Source organism: Pseudophryne corroboree, chromosome 3, assembly GCF_028390025.1.
Source record: "Pseudophryne corroboree isolate aPseCor3 chromosome 3, aPseCor3.hap2, whole genome shotgun sequence".
In the NCBI taxonomy this organism is placed as follows: domain Eukaryota; kingdom Metazoa; phylum Chordata; class Amphibia; order Anura; family Myobatrachidae; genus Pseudophryne; species Pseudophryne corroboree.
The window spans coordinates 394,332,720-394,359,764 of record NC_086446.1 but is presented as its reverse complement, the minus strand read 5'-3'; the positions used below and the strand labels follow the sequence as shown (position 1 = coordinate 394,359,764).

The 27,045-nt window shown below is 47.8% G+C and overlaps 1 protein-coding gene across 1 annotated transcript in view; it reads right to left on the bottom strand.

The window, feature by feature from the left end:
* AARSD1 (alanyl-tRNA synthetase domain containing 1) overlaps positions 1 to 27,045 on the bottom strand; it is a 166,175-nt gene that overhangs the window by 37,390 nt on the left and 101,740 nt on the right. Inside the window, exons 13-16 of the mRNA XM_063963181.1 lie at positions 26,421 to 26,551; positions 25,305 to 25,371; positions 18,854 to 18,945; positions 9,976 to 10,030 (exon numbers count right to left, since the gene is read on the bottom strand). Of these exons, the coding sequence (XP_063819251.1) occupies positions 9,976 to 10,030; positions 18,854 to 18,945; positions 25,305 to 25,371; positions 26,421 to 26,551 (345 nt within the window). The remainder of the gene's footprint in view (positions 1 to 9,975; positions 10,031 to 18,853; positions 18,946 to 25,304; positions 25,372 to 26,420; positions 26,552 to 27,045) is intronic.

The window sequence follows — 27,045 nt, the reverse complement described above, 5'->3', positions numbered from 1 at the left end:
CCCTGATGTCCCGGGACACCATATAGTCCCCTTCTTCCTGGTTCGCTATCACTGCTCTGAGTGACTCCATCTTGATTTGAACCTTTGTATGCAAGTGTTCAAATATTTCAGATTTAGAATAGGTCTCACCGAGCCGTCTGGCTTCAGTACCACAATATAGTGTGGAATAATACCCCTTTCCTTGTTGTAGGAGGAGTACTTTGATTATCACCTGCTGGGAATACAGCTTGTGAATTGTTTCCAATACTGCCTCCCTGTCGGAGGGAGACGTTGGTAAAGCAGACTTCAGGAACCTGCGAGGGGGAGACGTCTCGAATTTCCAATCTGTACCCCTGGGATACTACTTGTAGGATCCAGGGGTCCTGTACGGCCCCAGCGTCATGCTGAGGACTTGGCAGAAGCGGTGGAGGGCTTCTGTTCTTGGGAATGGACTGCCTGCTGCAGTCTTCTTCCCTTTCCTCTATCCCTGGGCAGATATGACTGGCCTTTTGCCCGCTTGCCCTTATGGGGACGAAAGGACTGAGGCTGAAAAGACGGTGTCTTTTTCTGCTTAGATGTGACTTAGGGTAAAAAAGGTGGATTTTCCAGCTGTTGCCGTGGCCACCAGGTCCGATGGACCGACCCCAAATAACTCCTTCCCTTTATACGGCAATTGCCGTTTGGAATCTGCATCACCTGACCACTGTCGTGTCCATAAACATCTTCTGGCAGATATGGACATCGCACTTACTCTTGATGCCAGAGTGCAAATATCTCTCTGTGCTCTATAGTCAATAAAATACTGTCCCTGTCAAGGGTATCAATATTTTCAGTCAGGGAATCCGACCAAGCCACCCCAGCGCTGCACCTCCAGGCTGAGGCGATAGCTGGTCGCAGTATAACACCAGTATGTGTGTATATACTTTTTAGGATATTTTCCAGCCTCCTATCAGCTGGTTCCTTGAGGGCGGCCGTATCTGGAGACGGTAACGCCACTTGTTTTGATAAGCGTGTGAGCGCCTTATCCACCCTAAGGGGTGTTTCCCAACGCGCCCTAACTTCTGGCGGGAAAAGGTATACCGCCAATAATTTTCTATCGGGGGAAACCCACGCATCATCACACACTTCATTTAATTTATCCGATTCAGGAAAAACTACATGTAGTTTTTTCACACCCACATAATACCCTTTTTTGTGGTACTTGTAGTATCAGAAATATGTAACACCTCCTTCATTGCCGTTAACATGTAACGTGTGGCCCTAAAGGAAAATACGTTTGTTTCTTCACCGTCGACACTGGAGTCAGTGTCCGTGTCTGTGTCTATGTCGACCGACTGAGGTAAATGGGCGTTTTAAAGCCCCTGACGGTGTTTGAGACGCCTGGACAGGTACTAATTTGTTTGCCGGCCGTCTCATGTCGTCAACCGACCTTGAAGCGTGTTGACATTATCACGTAATTCCTTAAATAAGCCATCCGTTCCGGTGTCGACTCCCTAGAGAGTGACATCACCATTACAGGCAATTGCTCCGCCTCCTCACCAACATCGTCCTCATACATGTCGACACACACGTACCGACACACAGCACACACACAGGGAATGCTCTGATAGAGGACAGGACCCCACTAGCCCTTTGGGGAGACAGAGGGAGAGTTTGCCAGCACACACCAAAACGCTATAATTATACAGGGACAACCTTTATATAAGTGTTTTCCCTTATAGCATCTTAATATATAATCATATCGCCAAATAAGTGCCCCCCCTCTCTGTTTTAACCCTGTTTCTGTAGTGCAGTGCAGGGGAGAGCCTGGGAGCCTTCCCACCAGCAGTTCTGTGAGGGAAAATGGCGCTGTGTGCTGAGGAGATAGGCCCCGCCCCCTATTCCGGCGGGCTCTTCTCCCGGTTTTTCTGAGACCTGGCAGGGGTGAAATACATCCATATAGCCTCAGGGACTATATGTGATGTATTCTTTTTAGCCAGAAAGGTAATCTCATTGCTGCCCAGGGCGCCCCCCCCAGCGCCCTGCACCCTCAGTGACCGCTGGTGTGAAGTGTGCCTGAGCGCAATGGCGCACAGCTGCAGTGCTGTGCGCTACCTCATGAAGACTGAAAAGCCTTCAGCCGCCGGTTTCTGGACCTCTTCTTACTTCGGCATCTGCAAGGGGGTCGGCGGCGCGGCTCCGGTGACCCATCCAGGCTGTACCTGTGATCGTCCCTCTGGAGCTAGTGTCCAGTAGCCTAGTGACCGCTGGTGTGAAGTGTGCCTGAGCGCAATGGCGCACAGCTGCAGTGCTGTGCGCTACCTCATGAAGACTGAAAAGCCTTCAGCCGCCGGTTTCTGGACCTCTTCTTACTTCGGCATCTGCAAGGGGGTCGGCGGCGCGGCTCCGGTGACCCATCCAGGCTGTACCTGTGATCGTCCCTCTGGAGCTAGTGTCCAGTAGCCTAGTGACCGCTGGTGTGAAGTGTGCCTGAGCGCAATGGCGCACAGCTGCAGTGCTGTGCGCTACCTCATGAAGACTGAAAAGCCTTCAGCCGCCGGTTTCTGGACCTCTTCTTACTTCGGCATCTGCAAGGGGGTCGGCGGCGCGGCTCCGGTGACCCATCCAGGCTGTACCTGTGATCGTCCCTCTGGAGCTAGTGTCCAGTAGCCTAAGAAGCAAATCCATCCTGCACGCAGGTGAGTTCACTCCTTCTCCCCTAGGTCCCTCGTTGCAGTGAGCCTGTTGCCAGCAGGACTCACTGAAAATAAGAAACCTATCAAAACTTTTACTCTAAGCAGCTCTTTATGAGAGCCACCTAGATTGCACCCTGCTCGGACGGGCACAAAAACCTAACTGAGGCTTGGAGGAGGGTCATAGGGGGAGGAGCCAGTGCACACCACCTGATCCTAAAGCTTTTACTTTTGTGCCCTGTCTCCTGCGGAGCCGCTATTCCCCATGGTCCTGACGGAGTCCCAGCATCCACTAGGACGTCAGAGAAATTATATTCTAAACTATTTTAGATTTATGATGAGTGATGGAAGAGTACTATACGAAAGTGTTTTGCATGTATAGGCAGATATTTACTTACCATGGTCTTATAAGGCTCTCACTCTGTCTCTAGGATGTTTTTATACATTAACTACTTGGAGCGGAGAGAGCATATTTCTAGAGGCGTTCTGTGCAGTGTGGAGGAGCACAAAATGGAATTGATTTTTGCACCATCTCAGAGTTGTTGGTCTGCGCGTATCTTCCTTCATCTTTAATGGGACTCGTTTTGGGCCTCCACATTGCACTTCAGTAAGTAACAGACGGATTAAAGACAGTCCCCTATGGTCCCTCACTACTCCTTAACATTTATTCAATACTTATATAGTGCCAGCGCATTCTGTCGTGCTTTACACTACTTATAAATGTAAACATAAACCGTAGAGTATTTTAAGTAAAAAATGGAGAACTTGCTAAGAAGTTGGACTTTATGGAGATCACACTTTTGTAGTTGGTGCTGCTAAAGATTTACAAAAAAATAACTAAATGCACATCTGGTTTGCAATAGCATCGCCCAAAAGCAGAGAAGAAGGCGTGGACCCCCTAAGTGTATTTGCTGATCTTCTAATATAACTACAGGTTTATGTACTCTACAGTATATATTACCCTCTAGTGGTCAAATGAGATAATAGCAGGTGAAGTGTGTACTTTGCTTTGTGTTCTACTTACATTTCTCATACGTCCTAGAGGATGCTGGGGTCACATTAAGAACCATGGGGGGGGGTATAGACGGGATCCGCAGGAGACATTGGCACTTCAAGACTTTCAAAGGGTGTGAACTGGCTCCTCCCTCTATGCCCCTCGTCCAGACTCCAGTTTTAGAATTGTGCCCAGTGAGACTGGATGCACTGCAGGGGAGCTCTACTGAGTTTCTCTTAAAATACTTATGTTAGGTTTTTATTTTCAGGAAGGCTGCTGGCAACAGTCTCCCTGCTTCGTGGGACTTAGGGGAGAGAAGTATGACCAACTTCTGGTGAGTTCAATAGCTCTGCTTCTGGCTGACAGGACACCATTAGCTCCTGAGGGTGCTGATCGCTGGGTATGCCTAGATGCTCACTCCCGCAGCCTGCCGTCACCCCCTTACAGAGCCAGAAGTCAGAAGACAGGTGAGTAGATGAAGAAAAGAAGACTTCTTCAACAGTGATGGCATATTGAGGTACCACGCAGAGGGTGGAACGCTGCACGCCACGCTCCCACACACACACAGGCACTACAGGGCGTGGGGGGGGGCGCCCTGGGCAGCATAAAATCCTTTCAATAAAGGCTGGCAAAAGCAGACATTAGTGCCGGGGCACTGTCCTTCCCTCGCCAGCGTAAATTATTTATTTATTTCCGAGCGGGATAGAAGCGCGCCATTACGGCGGCGGGGCTTCCTCCTCGCTCTCCCAGCACAGTGCTCGGAGCCATTTTCTCTCCTCAGAGACACGCTGGTCCTTCCTTCACTGCTGACATGATCAGGGTGCAAAACAGGGGGTGGCGCAGCGATATGGGTGCTTGTTATTAACATATAAAGCACTACAAGTCTATCACTAGATTATTATTGCACAGACTGTGTACTTTTGGCGCTGGGTTGTGTGCTGGCAAATCCTCTATGTCCCTCTGACAGGTTTACTGTGGGTCTGTGCCCTATAAGCCCGGTGTGTAGGTTGGTGTTGGATACATGTGTGTCGACATGTCGGTGGCTGAATCTTTTCCCAAGAGGAAACTATATAGGGACGCAGACATGTGATGGGGCGGTCCTGTTGGCACCACCGATACCTGACTGGGTGAAAGTTTGCATGATAATGTGATTCATATCAGAGAAAGGTTGGATAAATCTGAGTTCCAGACTCAGATGTAGAGAAAATCTGTGGAATGTGATGTTTCATGACCATGCTTCTTTTTCCCCAGGGCCCTCGGGGTCGCAAAAACGTTCTCGTGCCCAGTTATTACACACTGATACCGACACGGATACTGATTCCAGTGTCGACCATAATGTTTCCAGATTAGATCCAAGATTGGCAAAAAGCATTCAGTACATGGAGGTACATATTGAAGACGGCTTAACGCCACTGAGGACCCTGCTGTTCCTGACAAAAGGTTCTCTCTCTCTATATATATATATATATATATATATATATATATATATATATATATATATATAATGAAACGAAAGCTGAGGTAACGTTCTTCCATCTCATGTACTGTACGTTCTGTTTCAGAAAGTCTGGGTCAGCCCTGACAAAATGGTTTAAAATCCCCAAAAGGATTCCGGTTGTTTATCCCTTTCCCGCCGCGGACAGGATAAAGTGGGAGTCACCCCCGTTCGGGACGGGGCCCTGTCACAAATCCGGCGGATCGTAAGCAGAAAGCTACAAAAATCTATTTATGTGACCACGAGTACATTACTTAGACCTGCCATTCCACGCGCATGGGTGAGTAGTACTATTGAAAATTGGTTGGATAACCAGTCATCCGATATAGATACCCTGGATAGAGATGGGATACTCCTTACGTTGGGTCATATCAAGAACGCTGCAGCATACTTACGTGAGGCTGCAAGGGATATAGGGCTCTTGGGATCACGGGCAATACCATGGCGGTCTCGGCTAGGAGGGCGTTGTGGATTCACCAATGGAAGGCTGATGCAGACTCCAAGAAGAATATGGAGTCTCTCCCCTATAAAGGTGATGCGATGTTTGGTGACAGCCTAGTTATCTTGATCTTGGCAGATACCGCAGGTAAGTCAACCTTCTTGCCCGATGTTCCCACACAACAAAAGAAGACGCATCATTATCAGATGCAGTCCTTTCGGTCCAATAGATACAAAAAAAAAAAAAGGGTTCCCCCTTTCTTTGCGGGTAGAGGAAGAGGAAGAGAGAAGAGGTCAGCAGCCTCTTCAGGATCGCAGGAGCGGAAATCATCCCCTACTTCTGCCAAATCCACCGCATGACGCTGGGGCTCCCGTGCGGGAGTTCACACCGGTGGGGGCGCGTCTAAAAAACTTTTTAGTCAGTTCTGGTTTCGTTCTGGCCTAGACCCATGGGTTTTACAAATAGTGTCCCACGGGTACAAACTGGAGTTTCAAGACATTCCCCCTTGACGTTTTTCAAATCGGCCTTGCCAATTTCTCTCCCGAACAGGGTTATTGTAAGTGCGACCATACAAAAATTGTGTCGGGATCGGGTCATTATCCTGGTTCCCCTGTCACAACAGGGAGAAGGCTTTTATTCAAGCCTCTAAGTGGTCCCGAGGCCGGACGGTTCGGTCAGACCAATCCTATACCTAAAATGGAATCTCTCAGGGCTGTGGTCTTCAAAGGGAGATTTCGTGTTTTCGGTAGACCTAAAAGGATGCCTACTTACGTGTTCCCATTTTTCCTCCGCATCAAGCTTACCTGAGATTTGCAATTCAGGTTTGTCATTACCAATTTCAGACGTTGCCGTTTGGTCTCTCCACGGCTCCGAGGATTTTCACCAAGGTGATGGCGGAAATGATGGTGCTCCATCGCAAGCAAGGGGTCACTATTATCCCGTACTTGGACGATCTCCTGATAAAGGCGAGTTCCAGGGACCGGTTGGTGCGAAACATTGCGCTCTCCCTGACAGTTCTTCAACAACATGGTTGGCTCCTAACCTTGCCAAAGTCACAGTTGTTTCCAACAACGTGATTGTCGTTTTTGGGAATGGTACTGGACACAGAATTACAGAGGGTTTTTCTTCCAGTGGGATAGGCTCTGGAACTTCAGAGTCTGATCAAACAAATGGTTGCGGCCTACGAGGCCATTCAGTTTGGCAGGTTTCATGCCAGAGTGCTGCAGTGGGACCTGTTGGACAAGTGGTCCGGATCCCACCTACACATGCAACGGAGGATAATCCTGTTTTCCAAGACCAGAATCTCACTCCTGTGGTGGCTGCACAGCTCTCACCTCCTAGAGGGGCGCAGGTTCGGGATCCAGGACTGGATCCTAGTAATCACGGATGCAAACCCCCGAAGCTGGGGTGCAGTCACACAGGGGGGAAAACTTCCAAGGAAGATGCTCAAGTCAGGATACTTGTCTCCATATAAACGATCTGGGGTTAAGGGCCATTTACAACGGAACATCTTCTTCAAGATCTGCCCGTGCTGATCCAGTCGGACGATGTGGCAGCAGTGGCGCACATGGACCGTCGGGGCGGAACGAGAAGCAGAGCGGCAATGGCAGAGGCCACAAAGATTCTCCGCTGGGCGGAGAGGCATGCAGGCGCTCTGTCAGCGGTCTTCAGTCCAGGAGTGGACAACTGGGAAGCAGACTTCCTCAGCAGGCATGATCTCCATCCAGGAGAGTAGAGCCTCCGCCATGAAGTCTTCACAGAGGTGACAAGTCGTTGAGTTCCTCAAGTAGAAATGATCTCGTCTCAACAAGAAGCTTCAGAGATACTGTTCCAGGTCGAGGGACCCTCAAGCAATAACAGTGGATGCCCTGGTGACACCATGGGTGTTTCAGTCGGTGTATGTATTTTCTCCGCTTCCTCTCATTCCAAAAAGTTCTGAAGATCATAAGAAGAACAAAGATTCGAGCAATCCTCATTGTCCCAGACTGGCCAAGGAGGGCTTGGTATCCGGATCTTCAGGAATTACTCATAGGAGATCCCTGGCCTCTTCCCTTGCGCGAGGACCTGTTGCGGCAGGGGCCGTGCGTGTATGAAGACTTACTGTGGCTACGTTTGACGGCATGGCGGTTGAACGCCTAATCCTGGTCGTAAGGGTATTCCCAGTGTAGTCAGTCCCACACTTGTTCAGGCTAAAAAAATTTAAAAAAAGGGGTAACGTCTACACTTTACCACCGTATTTGGAAAACGTAAGTTTCTTGGTGTGAATCCAAGTATGCTCCTATGGAAGAGTTCTGCTAGGACGTTTCCTCCATTTTCTACAAACAGGTGTGGATGCGGGCATAAAATTGGGCTCAAGTTCAGATTTCAGCCTTATCGGTTTTCCTTCCTCCTTTCCAGAAGTTCAGACTTGCGTGAAAGGCGTGTTGCACATTCAACCTCCTTTGTGCCTCCAGTGGCACCATGGGATCTTAATGTGGTGTTGTAGTTCCTTCAATCACATTGGTTTGAACCTTTACAGAAGGTGGAGTTGAAGTTCCTCACTTGGAAAGTGGTCATCCTGTTGGCCTTGACATCTACAAGGGGGTGTCTGAGTTAGTGGCCTTGTCTCACAAGAGCCCTTATTTGATCTTTCATGAAGATAGAGCAGAATTGAGGACACGTCAACGATTTCTGCCGAAGGTGGTTCATTTTTCCACATGAACCAATCTATTGTGGTGCCTGTGGCCACTGACGCCTTCGTTGAGTCGAAGTCTCTGGCTGTGGTCAGAACTTTGAAAATGTATGTCGCCAGAACGGCTCAGATTAAGAAAACAGAGGCACTGTTTGTCCTGTATGCTCCCAACAAGATTGGGTGTCCTGCTTCCATGCAGACCATTGCGCGCTGGATCTGTGGTAAGATTCTGCATGCTCATTCGATGGCAGAATTGCCGTTACCGAAATAGGTGAAGGCCCATTCTACTAGAAAGGTGGGCTCGTCCTGGGCGGCTGCCCGGGGAGTCTTGGCATTGCAACTTTGCTGAGCAGCTATTTAGCAAACATTTTTGCTAAGTTTTACAAGTTTGATACCTTGGCCGATGATGACCTCAAGTTGGGTCATTCGGTGCTGCAGAGTCGTCCGCACTCTCCCGCCGATTCTAGAGCTTTGGTATAACCCCATGGTTCTTAATGTGACCCCAGCATCCTCTAGGACGTATGAGAAAATAGTATACTGTAGAGGATGCTGGGCGCCCGTCCCAGTGCGTATGCAGTTATTACTTGTGGTTACACACATGTTGTGTTACGGTTCGGGTCAGCTTGTTGCTGAAATTGTTCATGCCGTTGGCTTGTGTTCTGTTGAATGCCACGTTCTGCGGCATGCTTCAGGTATGAGCTGGTAAGATGCCCACCTTGGTTAAACAATAAATCCTTTCCTCGAAATGTCCGTCTCCCTGGGCACAGTCCCTATAACTAGAGTGTGGAGGAGGAGCATAGAGGGAGGAGCCAGTTCACACCCTTTGAAAGTCTTCAAGTGCCCATATCTCCTGCGGATCCCGTCTATAACCCCCCCCCCCCCACACACACACACACACACACACACACACACACACACTCCCATGGTTCCTAATGTAACCCCAGCATCCTCTACGGACTAAGAGAAAAGGATTTACCGGTAGGTATTAAAATCCTATTTTCTATATACAGTATGTAACTGGATTGCAACACTTGCTCCCCCACCCATTACAGGGCTAGATATCGCTATCCATCCTGCAAGTGTGCACATGCACAGCCAAAGATAGAGATAGCATTTCTGTGGGTGACATATTTCTCAGTGGAACCTTACGTAATCAGGGGCAGGGAAAGTTTATCACCAAAAGGAGCAGTTGGGTATTACATAGAAAAATATAATTAACAGTATCATTAACAATGATATAAATTGAGCAACAATGGATCTTTGCTACAGCTTGTTGCTCAATTTATGTCTTCATTGCAAAGTCGATTGAGTGCAGCCCCCATGTGTTGCCTTGCATTATTAAAGGTTTGTCTGGCATGGGAAGGGCACACAGTCCATTCACAAACTATACTGAAGGTGGAGTGCCATTTCTAGGACTATTGTTGGTACAAACAGGGTCATTTACTGTTTTATCCAAGCGTAACCTACAAGGGTATTCTATTTTATCTCCACATAATCCTCACATGTATACTGCTGTTTTCTCCTGCAATAAACCTGGTGCACATCCAGTACTACCCTATGCAATTAAGCGTACTTTGCAAAAATAATTTTGGCAGTATTTGAAATCTACACTAGCCCCAATATTCTTCAGAAAAAAATGAAGCATTAAAAAAAAAAGTTCCCCCAAAAAGTTTGATTCATGGCCTGGTACCTGCAGAAACGTATCACTGTGTTATATTAACTCACCTCTGTGCCAATCTCATTGGCAATAATATTCATAAATTCATTGTCCCCCTCTTTCCTGTTCAGGAAGTAAATATAATTGTTAGTACAATAGGTCAGTGAAGAGTAATACAATTAAAACCTTTGCAAATGTTTACTATGAAAGGAATGTGTAAAAATAAAGGCAGAATAGAGAGCTAGTAAACTATAAGAAAGCATAATGTTCCATGTATCAGTCACAAAGTGCCATTTAAAGTAAAGGGGGGTACTCACAAAGCGATAATCTAAGCAATCTGACCAGATTGCTTAGATTTTAAGCATGATCTGTCCGTGTGTACCCCCACAGCGATAGCAATGCGCGGCCCCGCACGGCGCTATCGCTGGTGCTAGATTGGCCTGCATGCAGGCTCAATCTAGCAGGTCGCTCATTTTACCCGCTGGGTGAAATGAGCAGCCCCCCTTCCCCCAACGCACGCATGCGCTGTGCTGAGCGGGGGGAGAAATGTGTGCTGAGCGGTCGCTCAGCACACATCTCTTCCCAGATCTGCCCGTGAATACGGGCCTTAAAACAGAAACTCATTAGGAGCCAATATCGTCTACCCACCCTAAGTCCTTGCACAGTCAGACACACACTTGTACACAGGGGGAAGGACTGATACTAGCACTAGCATATAGTCACAGGTACACCGCTGTACACCAAGGGAAGGGCTAATACTAGCATTAGCATAATGTTGCACAGGCGACTACAGGAAAAGACACTAAAGCAGCAGCAGTCTGCAACTCAGAATCAGCCCCTATAAGTAAAATGCCATGATTTATCAAGCCTTGGGGAGTGAGAAATAGCACGGTGATAAAGTATCAGCCAATCAGCTCCTAACTGTCATTTTTTAAACACAGACTGTAACATGGCACTTAGAAGCTGATTGGCTGGTACTTTATCACCGTGCAATGTATCACTCTCCAAGGCTTGATAAATCTGGAGAATAGTTTGATAATAATTTATTATCTCATTTGTTCTTCAGACTGCTAATTCTGCTGAATGATAATGAAGGGTCGACAGTAACTAGATCGACAGTAACTAGGTCGACAGGGATGCTAGGTCAACAGGGTCTGTAGGTCGACATTGTCTAGGTTGACAGGTCAAAAAGTCGCCATGAGTTTTTTATGGTTTTTTTGTGTCGCTTTCTCTGTTCAGTGACCGGGAACCCTAATTAGTGCACCTTGTCCCCTCGCATGGCTCGAAAGGTTACTATTCCCAATCGTAGTCCACGTGGATCGTTAAGTATGAAAAAGTTACAAAAAAAAAAAAAGTGAAAATATAAATGTCGACCTTGTGACCTGTAGACCTAGAACATGTCGACCTAGAGACCAGATACCCTTTGTGACTTCTGTTTTAATTGTAGCATCCTTCCCCTTTGCCTTTATGACATGTCGCTAGTACGATAGTGTGTATGTGTAGCAGAATGACATTTGTGCGGATGCGAAAATGAACACACATCTGTTTACACAGTCTATCTTGTATGTATCCGCGCTACACATGCTCCATAAATAAGTGCACATGACTATGACTGACAGAGTTGTAGGGCTATATAGGCAAAGTTCAGAGACAGCATGCCTATGGAATTGGGGACTATCAGAGTTGTGAGTGCACAAAAATACACTTCTGTTTTCAGACAGATCTTGTGCACCAAGACTAGAGATAGTGCAAGTGCACAGTGACAATGGCAGCCATGAAACCAAGCATGCAGATAGGGGTGTTATGGCGTATAGACGCAATCAATTCTGTGTAAAGGTAAATATATGCATTTTATTCCATGCACCCAATTTGGATGCATTAATCTCCAAATTGTGTTCAACTCTGCCCCGGCCCTGATGTGTTTTGTACCTGCTCTATGCGCCATGATATCCTTCTCCCCCCTCTCTGACATTGCTGACAACTGATACCGCACAACAGACATAATTGTTTTCCCCGCAGAAAATAATTGTAAAAAAACTAATGATTTGTTGGACGATAGCTAAGGAAAATTACAGAAGCATGCGTAACTGGTACTGATACGTGCTACTTAAATAAAAAATAAAAAAATGTAAAATCTGAAATTAATTAGGGGGCGAGGTATAATTTGAGTAATAATAAATTGGTCTTTAAATCAATATTCTTCCTTTTTCCTGTACGTGTGTCTTCAGGTGGGTCAGCACAATAGTAGGTATATTCCCTATTTTACAAGGGCACGATCGGAATCCTGGAAAATGGGCACACTCAAAAAATAAGAATTTACTCACCGGTAATTCTATTTCTCATAGTCCGTAGTGGATGCTGGGGACTCCGTAAGGACCATGGGGATTAGCGGCTCCGCAGGAGACTGGGCACAACTACAAAGAAAGCTTTTAGACTACTGGTGTGCACTGGCTCCTCCCACTAAGACCCTCCTCCAGACCTCAGTTAGGATACTGTGCCCGGAAGAGCTGACACAATTAGGAAGGATTTTGAATCCCGGGTAAGACTTATACCAGCCACACCAATCACACCGTATAACTCGTGATACAATACCCAGTTAACAGCATGATAACAACTGAGCCTCTCAACAGATAGCTCAACAATAACCCTTTAGTTAAGCAATAACTATATACAAGTATTGCAGACAATCCGCACTTGGGATGGGCGCCCAGCATCCACTACGGACTATGAGAAATAGAATTACCGGTGAGTAAATTCTTATTTTCTCTAACGTCCTAAGTGGATGCTGGGGACTCCGTAAGGACCATGGGGATTATACCAAAGCTCCCAAACGGGCGGGAGAGTGCGGATGACTCTGCAGCACCGAATGAGAGAACTCAAGGTCCTCCTCAGCCAGGGTATCAAATTTGTAGAATTTAGCAAACGTGTTTGCCCCTGACCAAGTAGCAGCTCGGCAAAGTTGAAGAGCCGAGACCCCTCGGGCAGCCGCCCAAGAAGAGCCCACCTTCCTTGTGGAATGGGCTTTTACTGATTTAGGATGCGGCAGTCCAGCCGCAGAATGTGCAAGCTGAATCGTACTACAGATCCAGCGAGCAATAGTCTGCTTAGAAGCAGGTGCACCCAACTTGTTGGGCGCATACACAATAAAAAGCGAGTCAGTCTTCCTGACTCCAGCTGTCCTGGAAACATAAATTTTTAGGGCCCTGACTACATCCAACAACTTGGAAGCCTCCAAGTCATTCGTAGCCGCAGGCACCACGATAGGTTGGTTCAGATGAAAAGCTGATACCACTTTGGGGAGAAACTGGGGACGTGTCCTCAATTCTGCCCTATCCATATGGAAAATCAGATAAGGGCTTTTACATGACAAAGCCGCCAATTCTGAAACCCGCCTGGCCGAAGCCAAGGCCAACAACATGACCACTTTCCACGTGAGATATTTTAAATCCACGGTTTTCAGTGGCTCAAACCAATGTGACTTTAGGAAATCCAACACCACGTTGAGATCCCAAGGTGCCACTGGAGGCACAAAAGGGGGCTGAATATGCAGCACTCCCTTAACAAAAGTCTGAACTTCAGGTAGTGAAGCCAATTCTCTCTGGAAGAAAATCGATAGAGCCGAAATCTGGACCTTAATGGAACCCAATTTAAGGCCCATAGTCACCCCTGACTGTGGGAAGTGCAGGAACCGGCCCAGCTGAAATTCTTCCGTTGGGGCCTTCCTGGCCTCACACCACGCAACATATTTTCGCCATATGCGGTGATAATGGTTCGCGGTTACTTCTTTCCTAGCTTTTATCAGCGTAGGAATGACTTCCTCCGGAATGCCCTTTTCCTTCAGGATCCGGTGTTCAACCGCCATGCCGTCAAACGCAGCCGCGGTAAGTCTTGGAACAGACAGGGCCCCTGCTGCAGCAGGTCCTGTCTGAGCGGTAGAGGCCATGGGTCCTCTGACATCATTTCTTGAAGTTCCGGATACCACGCTCTTCTTGGCCAATCCGGAACAATGAGTATAGTTCTTACTCCTCTTCTCCTTATTATCCTCAGTACCTTTGGTATGAGAGGAAGAGGAGGGAACACATAAACCGATCGGTACACCCACGGTGTTACCAGAGCGTCCACAGCTATCGCCTGCGGGTCTCTTGACCTGGCGCAATATTTTTCTAGCTTTTTGTTTAGGCGGGACGCCATCATGTCCACCTGTGGTTTTTCCCACTGGTTTACAATCATTTGAAAGACTTCTGGATGAAGTCCCCACTCTCCCGCGTGGAGGTCGTGCCTGCTGAGGAAGTCTGCTTCCCAGTTGTCCACTCCCGGAATGAACACTGCTGACAGTGCTAACACGTGATTTTCCGCCCATCGGAGAATCCTTGTGGCTTCTGCCATCGCCGTCCTGCTTCTCGTGCCGCCCTGTCGATTTACATGGGCGACTGTCGTGATGTTGTCTGACTGGATCAGTACCGGCTGGTTTTGAAGCAGGGGTTTTGCCTGACTTAGGGCATTGTAAATGGCCCTTAGTTCCAGAATATTTATGTGCAGGGAAGTCTCCTGACTTGACCATAGTCCTTGGAAGTTTCTTCCCTGTGTGACTGCTCCCCAGCCTCGAAGGCTGGCATCCGTGGTCACCAGGACCCAGTCCTGTATGCCGAATCTGCGGCCCTCTTGAAGATGAGCACTCTGCAGCCACCACAGCAGAGACACCCTTGTCCTTGGAGACAGGGTTATCAGACGATGCATCTGAAGATGCGATCCGGACCACTTGTCCAACAGGTCCCACTGAAAGGTTCTTGCATGAAACCTGCCGAATGGAATCGCTTCGTAGGAAGCTACCATTTTTCCCAGGATCCGCGTGCAGTGATGCACCGACACCTGTTTTGGTTTTAGGAGGCCTCTGACTAGAGATGACAGCTCCTTGGCCTTCTCCTCCGGGAGAAACACTTTTCTCTGTTCTGTGTCCAGAACCATCCCTAGGAACAGCAGGCGTGTCGTAGGGACCAGCTGTGACTTTGGAATGTTTAGAATCCAGCCGTGCTGTTGTAGCACTTCCCGAGATAGTGCTACCCCTACCAACAACTGCTCTCTGGACCTCGCCTTTATCAGGAGATCGTCCAAGTACGGGATAATTAAAACCCCTTTCCTTCGAAGGAGTATCATCATTTCCGCCATTACCTTGGTAAAGACCCTCGGAGCCGTGGAGAGACCGAACGGCAACGTCTGGAATTGGTAATGACAATCTTGTACCACAAACCTGAGGTACTCCTGGTGAGGATGGTAAATAGGGACATGTAGGTAAGCATCCTTGATGTCCAGCGATACCATGTAATCTCCCTCGTCCAGGCTCGCAATAACCGCCCTGAGCGATTCCATCTTGAACTTGAATTTTTTGATATATGTGTTCAAGGATTTCAAATTTAAATGGGTCTCACCGAACCGTCCGGTTTCGGTACCACAAACATTGTGGAATAGTAACCCCTTCCTTGTTGAAGTAGGGGCACCTTTACTATCACTTGTTGTGAATACAGCTTTTGAATTGCCTGTAACACTGCCTCCCTGCCTGAGGGAGTGGTTGGCAAGGCAGATTTGAGGAAACGGCGGGGGGGGAGACGTCTCGAATTCCAGTTTGTACCCCTGAGATACTATTTGAAGGATCCAGGGATCCACCCGTGAGCGAGCCCACTGCTTGCTGAAATGCTTGAGACGGGCCCCCACCGTACCTGGCTCTGCCTGTGGAGCCCCAGCGTCATGCTGTGGACTTAGAGGAAGCGGGGGAGGACTTTTGCTCCTGGGAACTGGCTGTATGCTGCAGCTTTTTCCCTCTACCTCTGCCTCTGGGCAGAAAGGACGCGCCTTTAACCCGCTTGCCCCTATTGGGCCGAAAGGACTGTACCTGATAATACGGTGCTTTCTTTGGTTGTGAGGGAACATGGGGCAAAAATGTAGACTTCCCAGCTGTTGCTGTGGAAACGAGGTCCGAGAGACCATCCCCGAACAATTCCTCACCCTTATAAGGCAGAACTTCCATGTGTCATTTGGAATCTGCATCACCTGTCCACTGCCGAGTCCATAACCCTCTCCTGGCAGAAATGGACATTGCACTAATTTTAGATGCCAGCCGGCAAATATCCCTCTGTGCATCCCTCATGTATAAAAGTGCGTCTTTTATATGCTCTACGTTCAGCAAAATAGTGTCCCTGTCTAGGGTATCTATATTTTCTGACAGGGAATCTGACCACGCAGCAGCAGCGCTGCACATCCAGGCTGAAGCTATAGCCGGTCTCAGTATCACACCTGTGTGTGTATATATAGATTTCAGGATAGCCTCCTGCTTTCTATCAGCAGATTCCTTCAGGGCGGCCGTATCCGGAGACGGTAGTGCCACCTTCTTCGACAAGCGTGTGAGCGCTTTATCCACCCTAGGGGATGTTTCCCAGCGTGACCTATCCTCTGGCGGGAAAGGGTACGCCATTAGTAACCTCTTAGAAATTACCAGCTTTTTATCAGGGGAAGCCCACGCTTCTTCACACACTTCATTTAACTCTTCAGATGGAGGAAAAGCTACTGGTAGTTTTTTCTCTCCAAACATTATACCCTTTTTTGTGGTACCGGGGGTAACATCAGAAATGTGCAACACATTTTTCATTGCCTCAATCATGTAACGTGTGGCCCTACTGGAAGTTACATTAGTCTCTTCGTCGTCGACACTGGAGTCAGTATCCGTGTCGACATCTGTGTCAACCATCTGAGGTAGCGGGCGTTTTAGAGCCCCTGATGGTTTTTGAGACGCCTGGGCAGGCACAGGCTGAGAAGCCGGCTGTCCCACATTAGGTATGTCGTCAAACCTTTTATGTAAGGAGTCGACACTATCACGTAATTCCTTCCACAGCACCATCCACTCAGGTGTCGACCCCGCAAGGGGTGACATCACATTTTCAGGCATCTGCTCCGCCTCCACATAAGCCTTCTCATCAAACATGTCGACACAGCCGTACCGACACACCGCAAACACACAGGGAATGCTCTGACAGAGGACAGGACCCCACAAAGCCCTTTGGGGAGACAGAGAGAGAGTATGCCAGCACACACCAGAGCGCTATATAACACTGGGATCCCACTATCAATGAGTGTTTTCCCTATAGCTGCTTTTTTATATATATATTACATATATATATATATATATATATATCTATACTGCGCCTAAATTTAGTGCCCCCCCTCTCTTTTTTACCCTTCTGTAGTTTTCTCAGACTGCAGGGGAGAGCCAGGGAGCTTCCTTCCAGCGGAACTGTGAGGGGAAAATGGCGCCAGTGTGCTGAGGGAGAAGCCCCGCCCCCTTTTCGGCGGACTTTCTCCCGCTTTTTCTGTGATACTGGCAGGGGTAATTTTACATCTATATAGCCTCTGGGACTATATATGATGTATATTTTGCCAGCCAAGGTGTTATCTATTGCCCTCAGGGCGCCCCCCCCCAGCGCCCTGCACCCATCAGTGACCGAAGTATGAGGTGTACATGAGGAGCAATGGCGCACAGCTGCAGTGCTGTGCGCTACCTTGGTGAAGACTGAAGTCTTCTGCCGCCGATTTTCCGGACCTTCTTCGTGCTTCTGGCTCTGTAAGGGGGACGGCGGCGCGGCTCCGGGAACGAACACCAAGGTCGGGTCCTGCGGTCGATCCCTCTGGAGCGAATGGTGTCCAGTAGCCTAAGAAGCCCAAACTACCACCTGTTAGGTAGGTTCGCTTCTTCTCCCCTTAGTCCCTCGCTGCAGTGAGTCTGTTGCCAGCAGATCTCACTGAAAATAAAAAACCTAAATATACTTTCTTTCTAGGTGCTCAGGAGAGCCCCTAGTGTGCATCCAGCTCGGCCGGGCACAAGAATCTAACTGAGGTCTGGAGGAGGGTCTTAGTGGGAGGAGCCAGTGCACACCAGTAGTCTAAAAGCTTTCTTTGTAGTTGTGCCCAGTCTCCTGCGGAGCCGCTAATCCCCATGGTCCTTACGGAGTCCCCAGCATCCACTTAGGACGTTAGAGAAATGTGATTTACAACCAACCTTTGTTTCATGTCAGCCTTCATGGTTGAGAGAATTGTTGGATATGGATTTACAGATTTAAGCGCTCATTCAGCAGGCTGTCCTATAATCTGCCTTTCCCCTGTTCCACCTCTGCCCCTACCCGTGGGTGCCTCTGCCCTTCCACGGTGGGTTCCTCTGCTCCTATCCATGTGTGCCTCTGTGTAAATTGCTCCAGGCATTCCAGAGTTATGCCGAAAACTATGGTTTTTTTACATTTCACCCCCTTCCCACCCTCACCCCTAGGGGTGCTAGGAGTGTCTTACCCCCACAATATTTTTTTACAGATTGTAAGTCATATGTGTACCAAGTTTGGTGTAAATTGCTCCAGGCATTCCAGAGTTATGTTGGAACATACATACATAGATACGTCTATTTTTATATATATAAATATTGCCTACACACAGTAGAAGCAGCCATACTGGGGCTTATTTTGAATTGGACTTATGTCCAAATGTGGATGGATCATACAGATATCTGCAAACTGCTCCTCAGAAAGCAATTGCAGACTGCGGATGTGCTATACCATGCATATGCATAGTTTGAATGTGCGACTGGATTGAGCCATCCTTTGATGTATAAAATACAGTAGCTGCCTCCATTGTGAGTATGTGAGAGGTGCGTTTAATAAAAAGACCCACAGACTTCAGTTTTTCAGCATTATATAGTAAAAGTATTTTTTTATGGGGCATACACGTACAGGGAGAACTTATTCAGAACCTCGCTAATTTGATAGAACAGTTTGGCACTTATACTATGTGTGAGTACGGGCATTGCAGAGTCATATGCATTGTGCAAATACTATAACTGTGCATGTAGAGGGTGATACAGTGTACAGGGCACATCAGCCAGTACCAATACAAGCCATATGATTGTAACCTCACCTGTGTAAGGAGAATACTTTGCCCCTGGCTGTGCTGTTTTTGAAATTCTGGGCTGTAAGAACAGCGAGATCTCGCAATAAAGTCAAATTATTCTGAAATATAAATAACACAAAATTGTCATGTGATTTCCCAGCATCTCATCCATCTCCATTACACACACATTATAGTAAGATTTTACTTACCGATAAATCTATTTCTCGTAGTCCGTAGTGGATGCTGGGGACTCCGTCAGGACCATGGGGATTAGCGGCTCCGCAGGAGACAGGGCACAAAACTAAAGCTTTAGGATCAGGTGGTGTGTACTGGCTCCTCCCCCTATGACCCTCCTCCAAGCCTCAGTTAGGATACTGTGCCCGGACGAGCGTACACAATAAGGAAGGATATTGAATCCCGGGTAAGACTCATACCAGCCACACCAATCACACCGTATAACTTGTGATCTAAACCCAGTTAACAGTATGACAAACGTAGGAGCCTCTGAACAGACGGCTCACAACAATAACAACCCGATTTTTTTTTTTTTTTGTAACAATAACTATGTACAAGTATTGCAGACAATCCGCACTTGGGATGGGCGCCCAGCATCCACTACGGACTACGAGAAATAGATTTATCGGTAAGTAAAATCTTACTTTCTCTGACGTCCTAAGTGGATGCTGGGGACTCCGTCAGGACCATGGGGATTATACCAAAGCTCCCAAACGGGCGGGAGAGTGCGGATGACTCTGCAGCACCGAGTGAGAGAACTCCAGGTCCTCCTCAGCCAGGGTGTGCCCCTGACCAAGTAGCAGCTCGGCAAAGTTGTAAAGCCGAGACCCCTCGGGCAGTCGCCCAAGATGAGCCCACCTTCCTTGTGGAATGGGCATTTATATATTTTGGCTGTGGCAGTCCTGCCACAGAATGTGCAAGCTGAATTGTACTACACATTCAACTAGCAATCGTCTGCTTAGAAGCAAGAGCACCCAGTTTTTTGGGTGCATACAGGATAACAGCAAGTCAGTTTTCCTGACTCCAGCCGTCCTGGAAATCTATATTTTCAGGGCCCTGACAACATCTAGCAACTTGGAGTCCTCCAAGTCTCTAGTAGCCGCAGGTACCACAATAAGCTGGTTCAGATGAAACGCTGACACCACCTTAGGGAGAAACTGGGGACGAGTCCGCAGCTCTGCCCTGTCTGAATGGACAATCAGATATGGGCTTTTGTGAGACAAAGCCGCCAATTCTGACACTCGCCTGGCCGAGGCCAGGGCCAACATCATGGTCACTTTCCATGTGAGATATTTCAAATCCACAGATTTGAGCGGTTTAAACCAACTTGATTTGAGGAATCCCAGGACTACGTTGAGATCCCACAGTGCCACTGGAGGCACAAAAGGGGGTTGTATATGCAGTACTCCCTTGTCAAATTTCTGGACTTCAGGAACTGAAGCCAATTCTTTCTGGAAGAAAATCGACAGGGCCGAAATTTGAACCTTAATGGACCCCAATTTGAGGCCCATAGACACTCCTGTTTGCAGGAAATGCAGGAATCGACCGAGTTGAAATTTCTTCGTGGGGCCTTCCTGGCCTCACACCACGCAACATATTTTCGCCACATGTGGTGATAATGTTGTGCGGTCACCTCCTTCCTGGCTTTGACCAGGGTAGGAATGACCTCTTCCGGAATGCCTTTTTCCCTTAGGATCCGGCGTTCAACCGCCATGCCGTCAAACGCAGCCGCGGTAAGTCTTGGAACAGACATGGTACTTGCTGAAGCAAGTCCCTTCTTATCGGCAGAGGCCCTGAGTCCTCTGTGAGCATCTCTTGAAGTTCCGGGTACCAAGTCCTTCTTGGCCCATCCGGAGCCACGAGTATAGTTCTTACTCCTCTACGTCTTATAATTCTCAGTATCTTTGGTATGAGAAGCAGAGGAGGGAACACATACACCGACTGGTACACCCATGGTGTTACCAGAACGTCCACAGCTATTGCCTGAGGGTCTCTTGACCTGGCGCAATACCTGTCCAGTTTTTTTGTTCAGGCGGGACGCCATCATGTCCACCTTTGGTCTTTCCCAACGGTGCACAATCATGTGGAAAAAACTTCTCGATGAAGTCCCCACTCTCCCGGGTGGAGGTCGTGCTGAGGAAGTCTGCTTCCCAGTTGTCCACTCCCGGAATGAAAACTGCTGACAGTGCTATCACATGATTTTCCGCCCAGCGAAGAATCCTTGCAGTTTCTGCCATTGTCCTCCTGCTTCTTGTGCCGCCCTGTCTGTTTACGTGGGCGACTGCCGTGATGTTGTCCCACTGGATCAATACCGGCTGACCTTGAAGCAGAGGTCTTGCTAAGCTTAGAGCATTGTAAATTGCTCTTAGTTCCAGTATATTTATGCGGAGAGAAGTCCCCAGACTTGATCACACTCCCTGGAAATTTTTTCCCTGTGCGACAGCTCCCCAGCCTTTCAAGCTGGAATCCGTGGTCACCAGGACCCAGTCCTGAATGCATAACTGTGGCCCTTTAGTAGATGAGCACTCTGCAGCCACCACAGAAGAGACACCCTTGTCCTTGGAGACAGGGTTATCCGCTGATGCATCTGAAGATGCGATCCGGACCATTTGTCCAGCAGATCCCACTGAAAAGTTCTTGCGTGAAATCTGCCGAATGGAATCGCTTCGTAAGAAGCCACCATTTTTCCCAGGACCCTTGTGCAATGATGCACTGACACTTTTCCTGGTTTTTGGAGGTTCCTGACTAGCTCGGATAACTCCCTGGCTTTCTCCTCCGGGAGAAACACCTTTTTCTGGACTGTGTCCAGAATCATCCCTAGGGACAGCAGACGTGTCGTCGGAGACAGCTGCGATTTTGGAATATTTAGAATCCACCCGTGCTGTCGTAGAACTACTTGAGATAGTGCTACTCAGACCTCCAACTGTTCTCTTGACCTTGCCCTTATCAGGAGATCGTCCAAGTAAGGGATAATTAAGACGCCTTTTCTTTGAAGAAGAATCATCATTTCGGCCATTACCTTGGTAAAGACCCGGGGTGCCGTGGACAATCCAAACGGCAGCGTCTGAAACTGATAGTGACAGTTCTGTACCACGAACCTGAGGTACCCTTTGTGAGAAGGGCAAATTTGGACATGGAAGTAAGCATCCTTGATGTCCAGGGACACCATATAGTCCCCTTCTTCCTGGTTCGCTATCACTGCTCTGAGTGACTCCATTTAGAATAGGTCTCACCTAGCCGTCTGGCTTCAGTACCACAATATAGTGTGGAATAATACCCCTTTACTTGTTGTAGGAGGGGTACTTTGATTATCACCTGCTGGGAATACAGCTTGTGAATTGTTTCCAATACTGCCTCCCTTTCGGAGGTAGACGTTGGTAAAGCAAACTTCAGGAACCTGCGAGGGGGAGACGTCTCGAATTTCCAATCTGTACCCCTGGGATACTACTTGTAGGATCCAGGGGTCCACTTGCGAGTGAGCCCACTGCGTGCTGAAACTCTTGAGACGACCCCCCACCGCACCTGTTTGTACGGCCCCAGCGTCATGCTGAGGACTTGGCAGAAGCGGTGGAAGGCTTCTGTTCCTGGGAATGGGCTGCCTGCTGCAGTCTTCTTCCCTTACCTCTATCCCTGGGCAGATATTATGGGGACGAAAGGACTGAGGCTGAAAAGACTATGTCTTTTTCTGCTGAGATGTGACTTGGGGTAAAAAAGGTGGATTTTCTAGCTGTTGCCGTGGCCACCAGGTCCGATGGACCGACCCCAAATAACTCCTCCCCTTTATACGGCAATACTTCCATGTGCCATTTGGAATCTGCATCACCTGACCACTGTCGTGTCCATAAACATCGTCTGGCAGATATGGACATCGCACTTACTCTTGATGCCAGAGTTTCGCATATATAGAAATGCATCTTTTAAATGCTCTATAGTCAATAAAATACTGTCCCTGTCAAGGGTATCAATATTTCCAGTCAGGGAATCCAACCAAGCCACCCCAGCGCTGCCCATCCAGGCTGAGGCGATCGCTGGTCGCAGTATAACCCCAGTATGTGTGTATATACTTTTTAGGATATTTTCCAACCTCCTATCAGTTGGCTCCTTGAGGGCGTCCGTATCTGGAGACGGTAACTCCACTTGTTTTTATAAGCGTGTGAGCGCCTTATCCACCCTAAGGTGTGTTTCCCAACGCGCCATAACTTCTGGCGGGAAAGGGTATACCGCCAATAATTTTCTATCGGGGGAAACCCACGCATCATCACACACTTCATTTAATTTATCTGATTCAGGAAAAACCACATGTAGTTTTTTCACACTCCACATAATACCCTTTTTTGTGGTACTTGTAGTATCAGAAATATGTAACATCTCCTTCATTGCCCTTAACAAGTAACGTGTGGCCCTAAAGGAAAATACGTTTGTTTCTTCACCGTCGACACTGGAGTCAGTGTCCGTGTCGACCGACTGAGGTAAAAGGACGTTTTAACGCCCCTGACGGTGTTTTAGACGCCTGGACAGGTACTAATTGGTTTGCCGGCCGTCTCATGTCGTCAACCGACCTTGCAGCGTGTTGACATTATCACGTAATTCCTTAAATAAGCCATCCATTCCGGTGTCGACTCCCTAGAGAGTGACATCACCATTACCGGCAATTGCTCCGCCTCCTCACCAACATCGTCCTCATACATGTCGACACACAAGTACCGACACACAGCACACACACAGGGAATGCTCTGATAGAGGACAGGACCCCACTAGCCCTTTGGGGAGACAGAGGGAGAGTTTGCCAGCACACACCAAAAACGCTATATTATACAGGGACAACCTTTATATAAGTGTTTTTCCCTTATAGCATTTTAATATACATATATACATATCGCCAAATAAGTGCCCCCCCTCTCTGTTTTAACCCTGTTTCTGTAGTGCAGTGCAGGGGAGAGCCTGGGAGCCTTCCCACCAGCATTTCTGTGAGGGAAAATGGCGCTGTGTGCTGAGGAGAATAGGCCCCGCCCCCTTTTCGGCGGGCTTCTTCTCCCGTTTTTCTGAGACCTGGCAGGGGTTAAATACATCCATATAGCCTCCAGGGGCTATATGTGATGTATTTTTAGCCAGAATAAGGTATTATACATTGCTGCCCAGGGCGCCCCCAGCAACGCCCTGCACCCTCCGTGACCGTTGGTGTGAAGTGTGTGACAACAATGGCGCACAGCTGCAGTGCTGTGCGCTACCTTCATGAAGACTGAAAAGCCTTCTGCCGCCGGTTTCTGGACCTTCAATCTTCAGCATCTGCAAGGGGGGTCGGCGGCGCGGCTCCGGGACGAACCCCAGGGTGAGACCTGTGTTCCGACTCCCTCTGGAGCTAATGGTGTCCAGTAGCCTAAGAAGCCAATCCATCCTGCACGCAGGTGAGTTGAACTTCTCTCCCCTAAGTCCCTCGATGCAGTGAGCCTGTTGCCAGCAGGACTCACTGAAAATAAGAAACCTAAAAACTTTTTCTAAGCAGCTCCTTAAGAGAGCCACCTAGATTGCACCCTGCTCGGACGGGCACAAAAACCTAACTGAGGCTTGGAGGAGGGTCATAGGGGGAGGAGCCAGTACACACCACCTGATCCTAAAGCTTTAGTTTTGTGCCCTGTCTCCTGCGGAGCCGCTAATCCCCATGGTCCTGACGGAGTCCCCAGCATCCACTTAGGACGTCAGAGAAATATATATATATATATATATATATATATATAATACATTAGTAGTTCACAATAGTTTTGCAAATTCCTCACGTGCGTCCCATGGCACTGCTTCAGGATTAAGGGAGCCCTTTATGCAAACTGATCAGATAGCCAACAGTCTGCTGGTCACCAATCAAGGCAATAGTTGGTGGGGTTACATAACTACTCATCTAACGGTGATAAATCTGAAGAACGTCTATGATACAAGGTACCTTATTGCGGAGCAAACATGTGCAAGGCCTAATAGCACAGGTAGGGATCAGGCACAGAGCATGACGGCCTCATGGATTACACACACACAAGAAAGACAATGCAGTAATCTGACAGCCTGTTTTAAGATTTACTTGTTCAAATCTACCCCCAGTGTCTGAGTTTATAGCCCACAAACAACGTAATGTCTGACAGACTCAAAACACAGTGTAAAACTACAAGACTGGCAGACATGGATAAATAATTACATGTACAGCTGACTTTCCACCATTTTTTTGCCACTCAAAAAAACCCTGTGTGCATGTTTACTGCATTTCCCCATCAATGATCCCATCCAGGGTTTTTTAGAGCTCAGACAATGGTAACATGAATAGAGGCCACAAATGTGAATTAACCTTCATAATAAAGCTGAGTACATGGCTGTTCTGTTTCTAGTAACATGCATGGTCCAGTCTAAAATAAACATGACAATTGTGTTGTATTGTTCTTATGGCTCCAACCATTATCAGATCAGCAACCCATGCCCATACCTTTTGAAGAGCTCTGGCAGATTTCTGCAATTTCTCCACCGCTTCAACATGCTCCTCAGGCCCGTTCCTGTACAGGAAAACAGTAGCAATACTGTGTTACAAGGTGCAAACATGGGAATAACGGGTGGTCTTCAGTATGCCGAATGTCGGGATCCCGGCGCACAGTATACCAGCGCCGGAATCCCGACACCCGGCATACCGACATATATTCTCCCTCATGGGGGTCCACGACCCCCCTGGAGGGAGAATAAAAGAGAGTGGCGCGCTTAGCGCGCCACCGTGCCCGTAGCGTGGCGAGCGCAATGAGCCCGGAAGGGGCCCCTTTGCGCTCGCCACGGTGTTTGTATGCCGGCGGTCGGGTTCCCGGCACCGGTATGCTGGTCGCAGGGAGCCTGGCCGCCGGCATACCATACTACACCCAGGAATAACAGCAGCAACAACATAACAAGTGGCGAGCATGAGATGGCCATTACGCCTAGCGACACTTTGCAAGCAACACTCAAAATACATTGCATGGTGCAAGTTGGAGTGGGGAGGGAGAGGGGAGTATAATATAATTAATTTTCATGTTGTTTTTGCAGCAGCATCATCACAGATAGTAATCTCCACTTGTGCAGCAACATCACACACTGAAGGTCAGCTCTTCTGATCTCAGCAAAGTAATAATGAATTCTGGTTTGGTAATACGTATAAAGACTATAAACGTGATCTGCCCAGGTGTCACTAAGGGGGTACTTCAGAGTTGATCGTAGAAGCAAATTTGTTAGCAGTTGGGCAAAACCATGTGCACTGCAGGGGAGGCAGATATAACGTGCAGAGAGAGATAGATTTGGGTGGGGTGTGTTCAAACTGAAATCTAAATTGCAGTATAAAAATAAAGCAGCCAGTATTTACCCTGCACAGAAACAAAATAACCCACCCAAATCGAACTCTCTCTGCACATGTTACATCTGCCCCACCTGCACTGCACATGGTTTTGCCCAACTGCTAACAAATTTGCTGCTGTGATCAGGTCTGAATTAACCCCCAAGTGCGGACTGACCTATGTTTATTATTAAAAGCTCACTTCATTTGAAGCTTGTCCACAATTACACATTACTGTAGAATATGCCTTACTTTAACAGTGACGTTAAAGACTTTTCCATGCTGTAGCTCCGAGCAGCGTATTTTAGTACTCTTTCTCCGGCAATGAAGATTAAATTTGTTTTATTCTTCTTCCCTTTTTCTGTACCCAAAATCTTAATCACCTGCAGAAGTGACAGGTGAATACATTTTAAAATTATGAAAAAAACTGCGTTCATGTGTCCAAATTATAAGTATTACACCATATTACTGCTACCTGTAGGCTGGATTGAGATTAGAAATGATTAGGCATCATTATGAAGTGACTTTTGGCTCAGCAAAACATTCCACATGGTATATTTTACTAAGCAGCAGCGTTTTTCGGTGGTTCTGGCCATGGGTTATAAATCAGCAATAATATAAATGCAACACTAAGCATGTTTTGGATTCAATATTATTGTAATTTTAACTCCTGTGACCAGAAGCGCTGATAAGCAAAGCCGCTGCTTAGTAACCACATATCTAAAAAGCTGATATAAGTGACTGAACTATATGTGCATTCCTTGTATTGTCAGAAGCTGCTGGATACAATTGCTGGCTAAATTCAATAGTCCTCACAGGTAGCAGAAAATTGGAACACTCAAAAAAGCCAAATGCCTATCCAGCTTAGAAACACCAG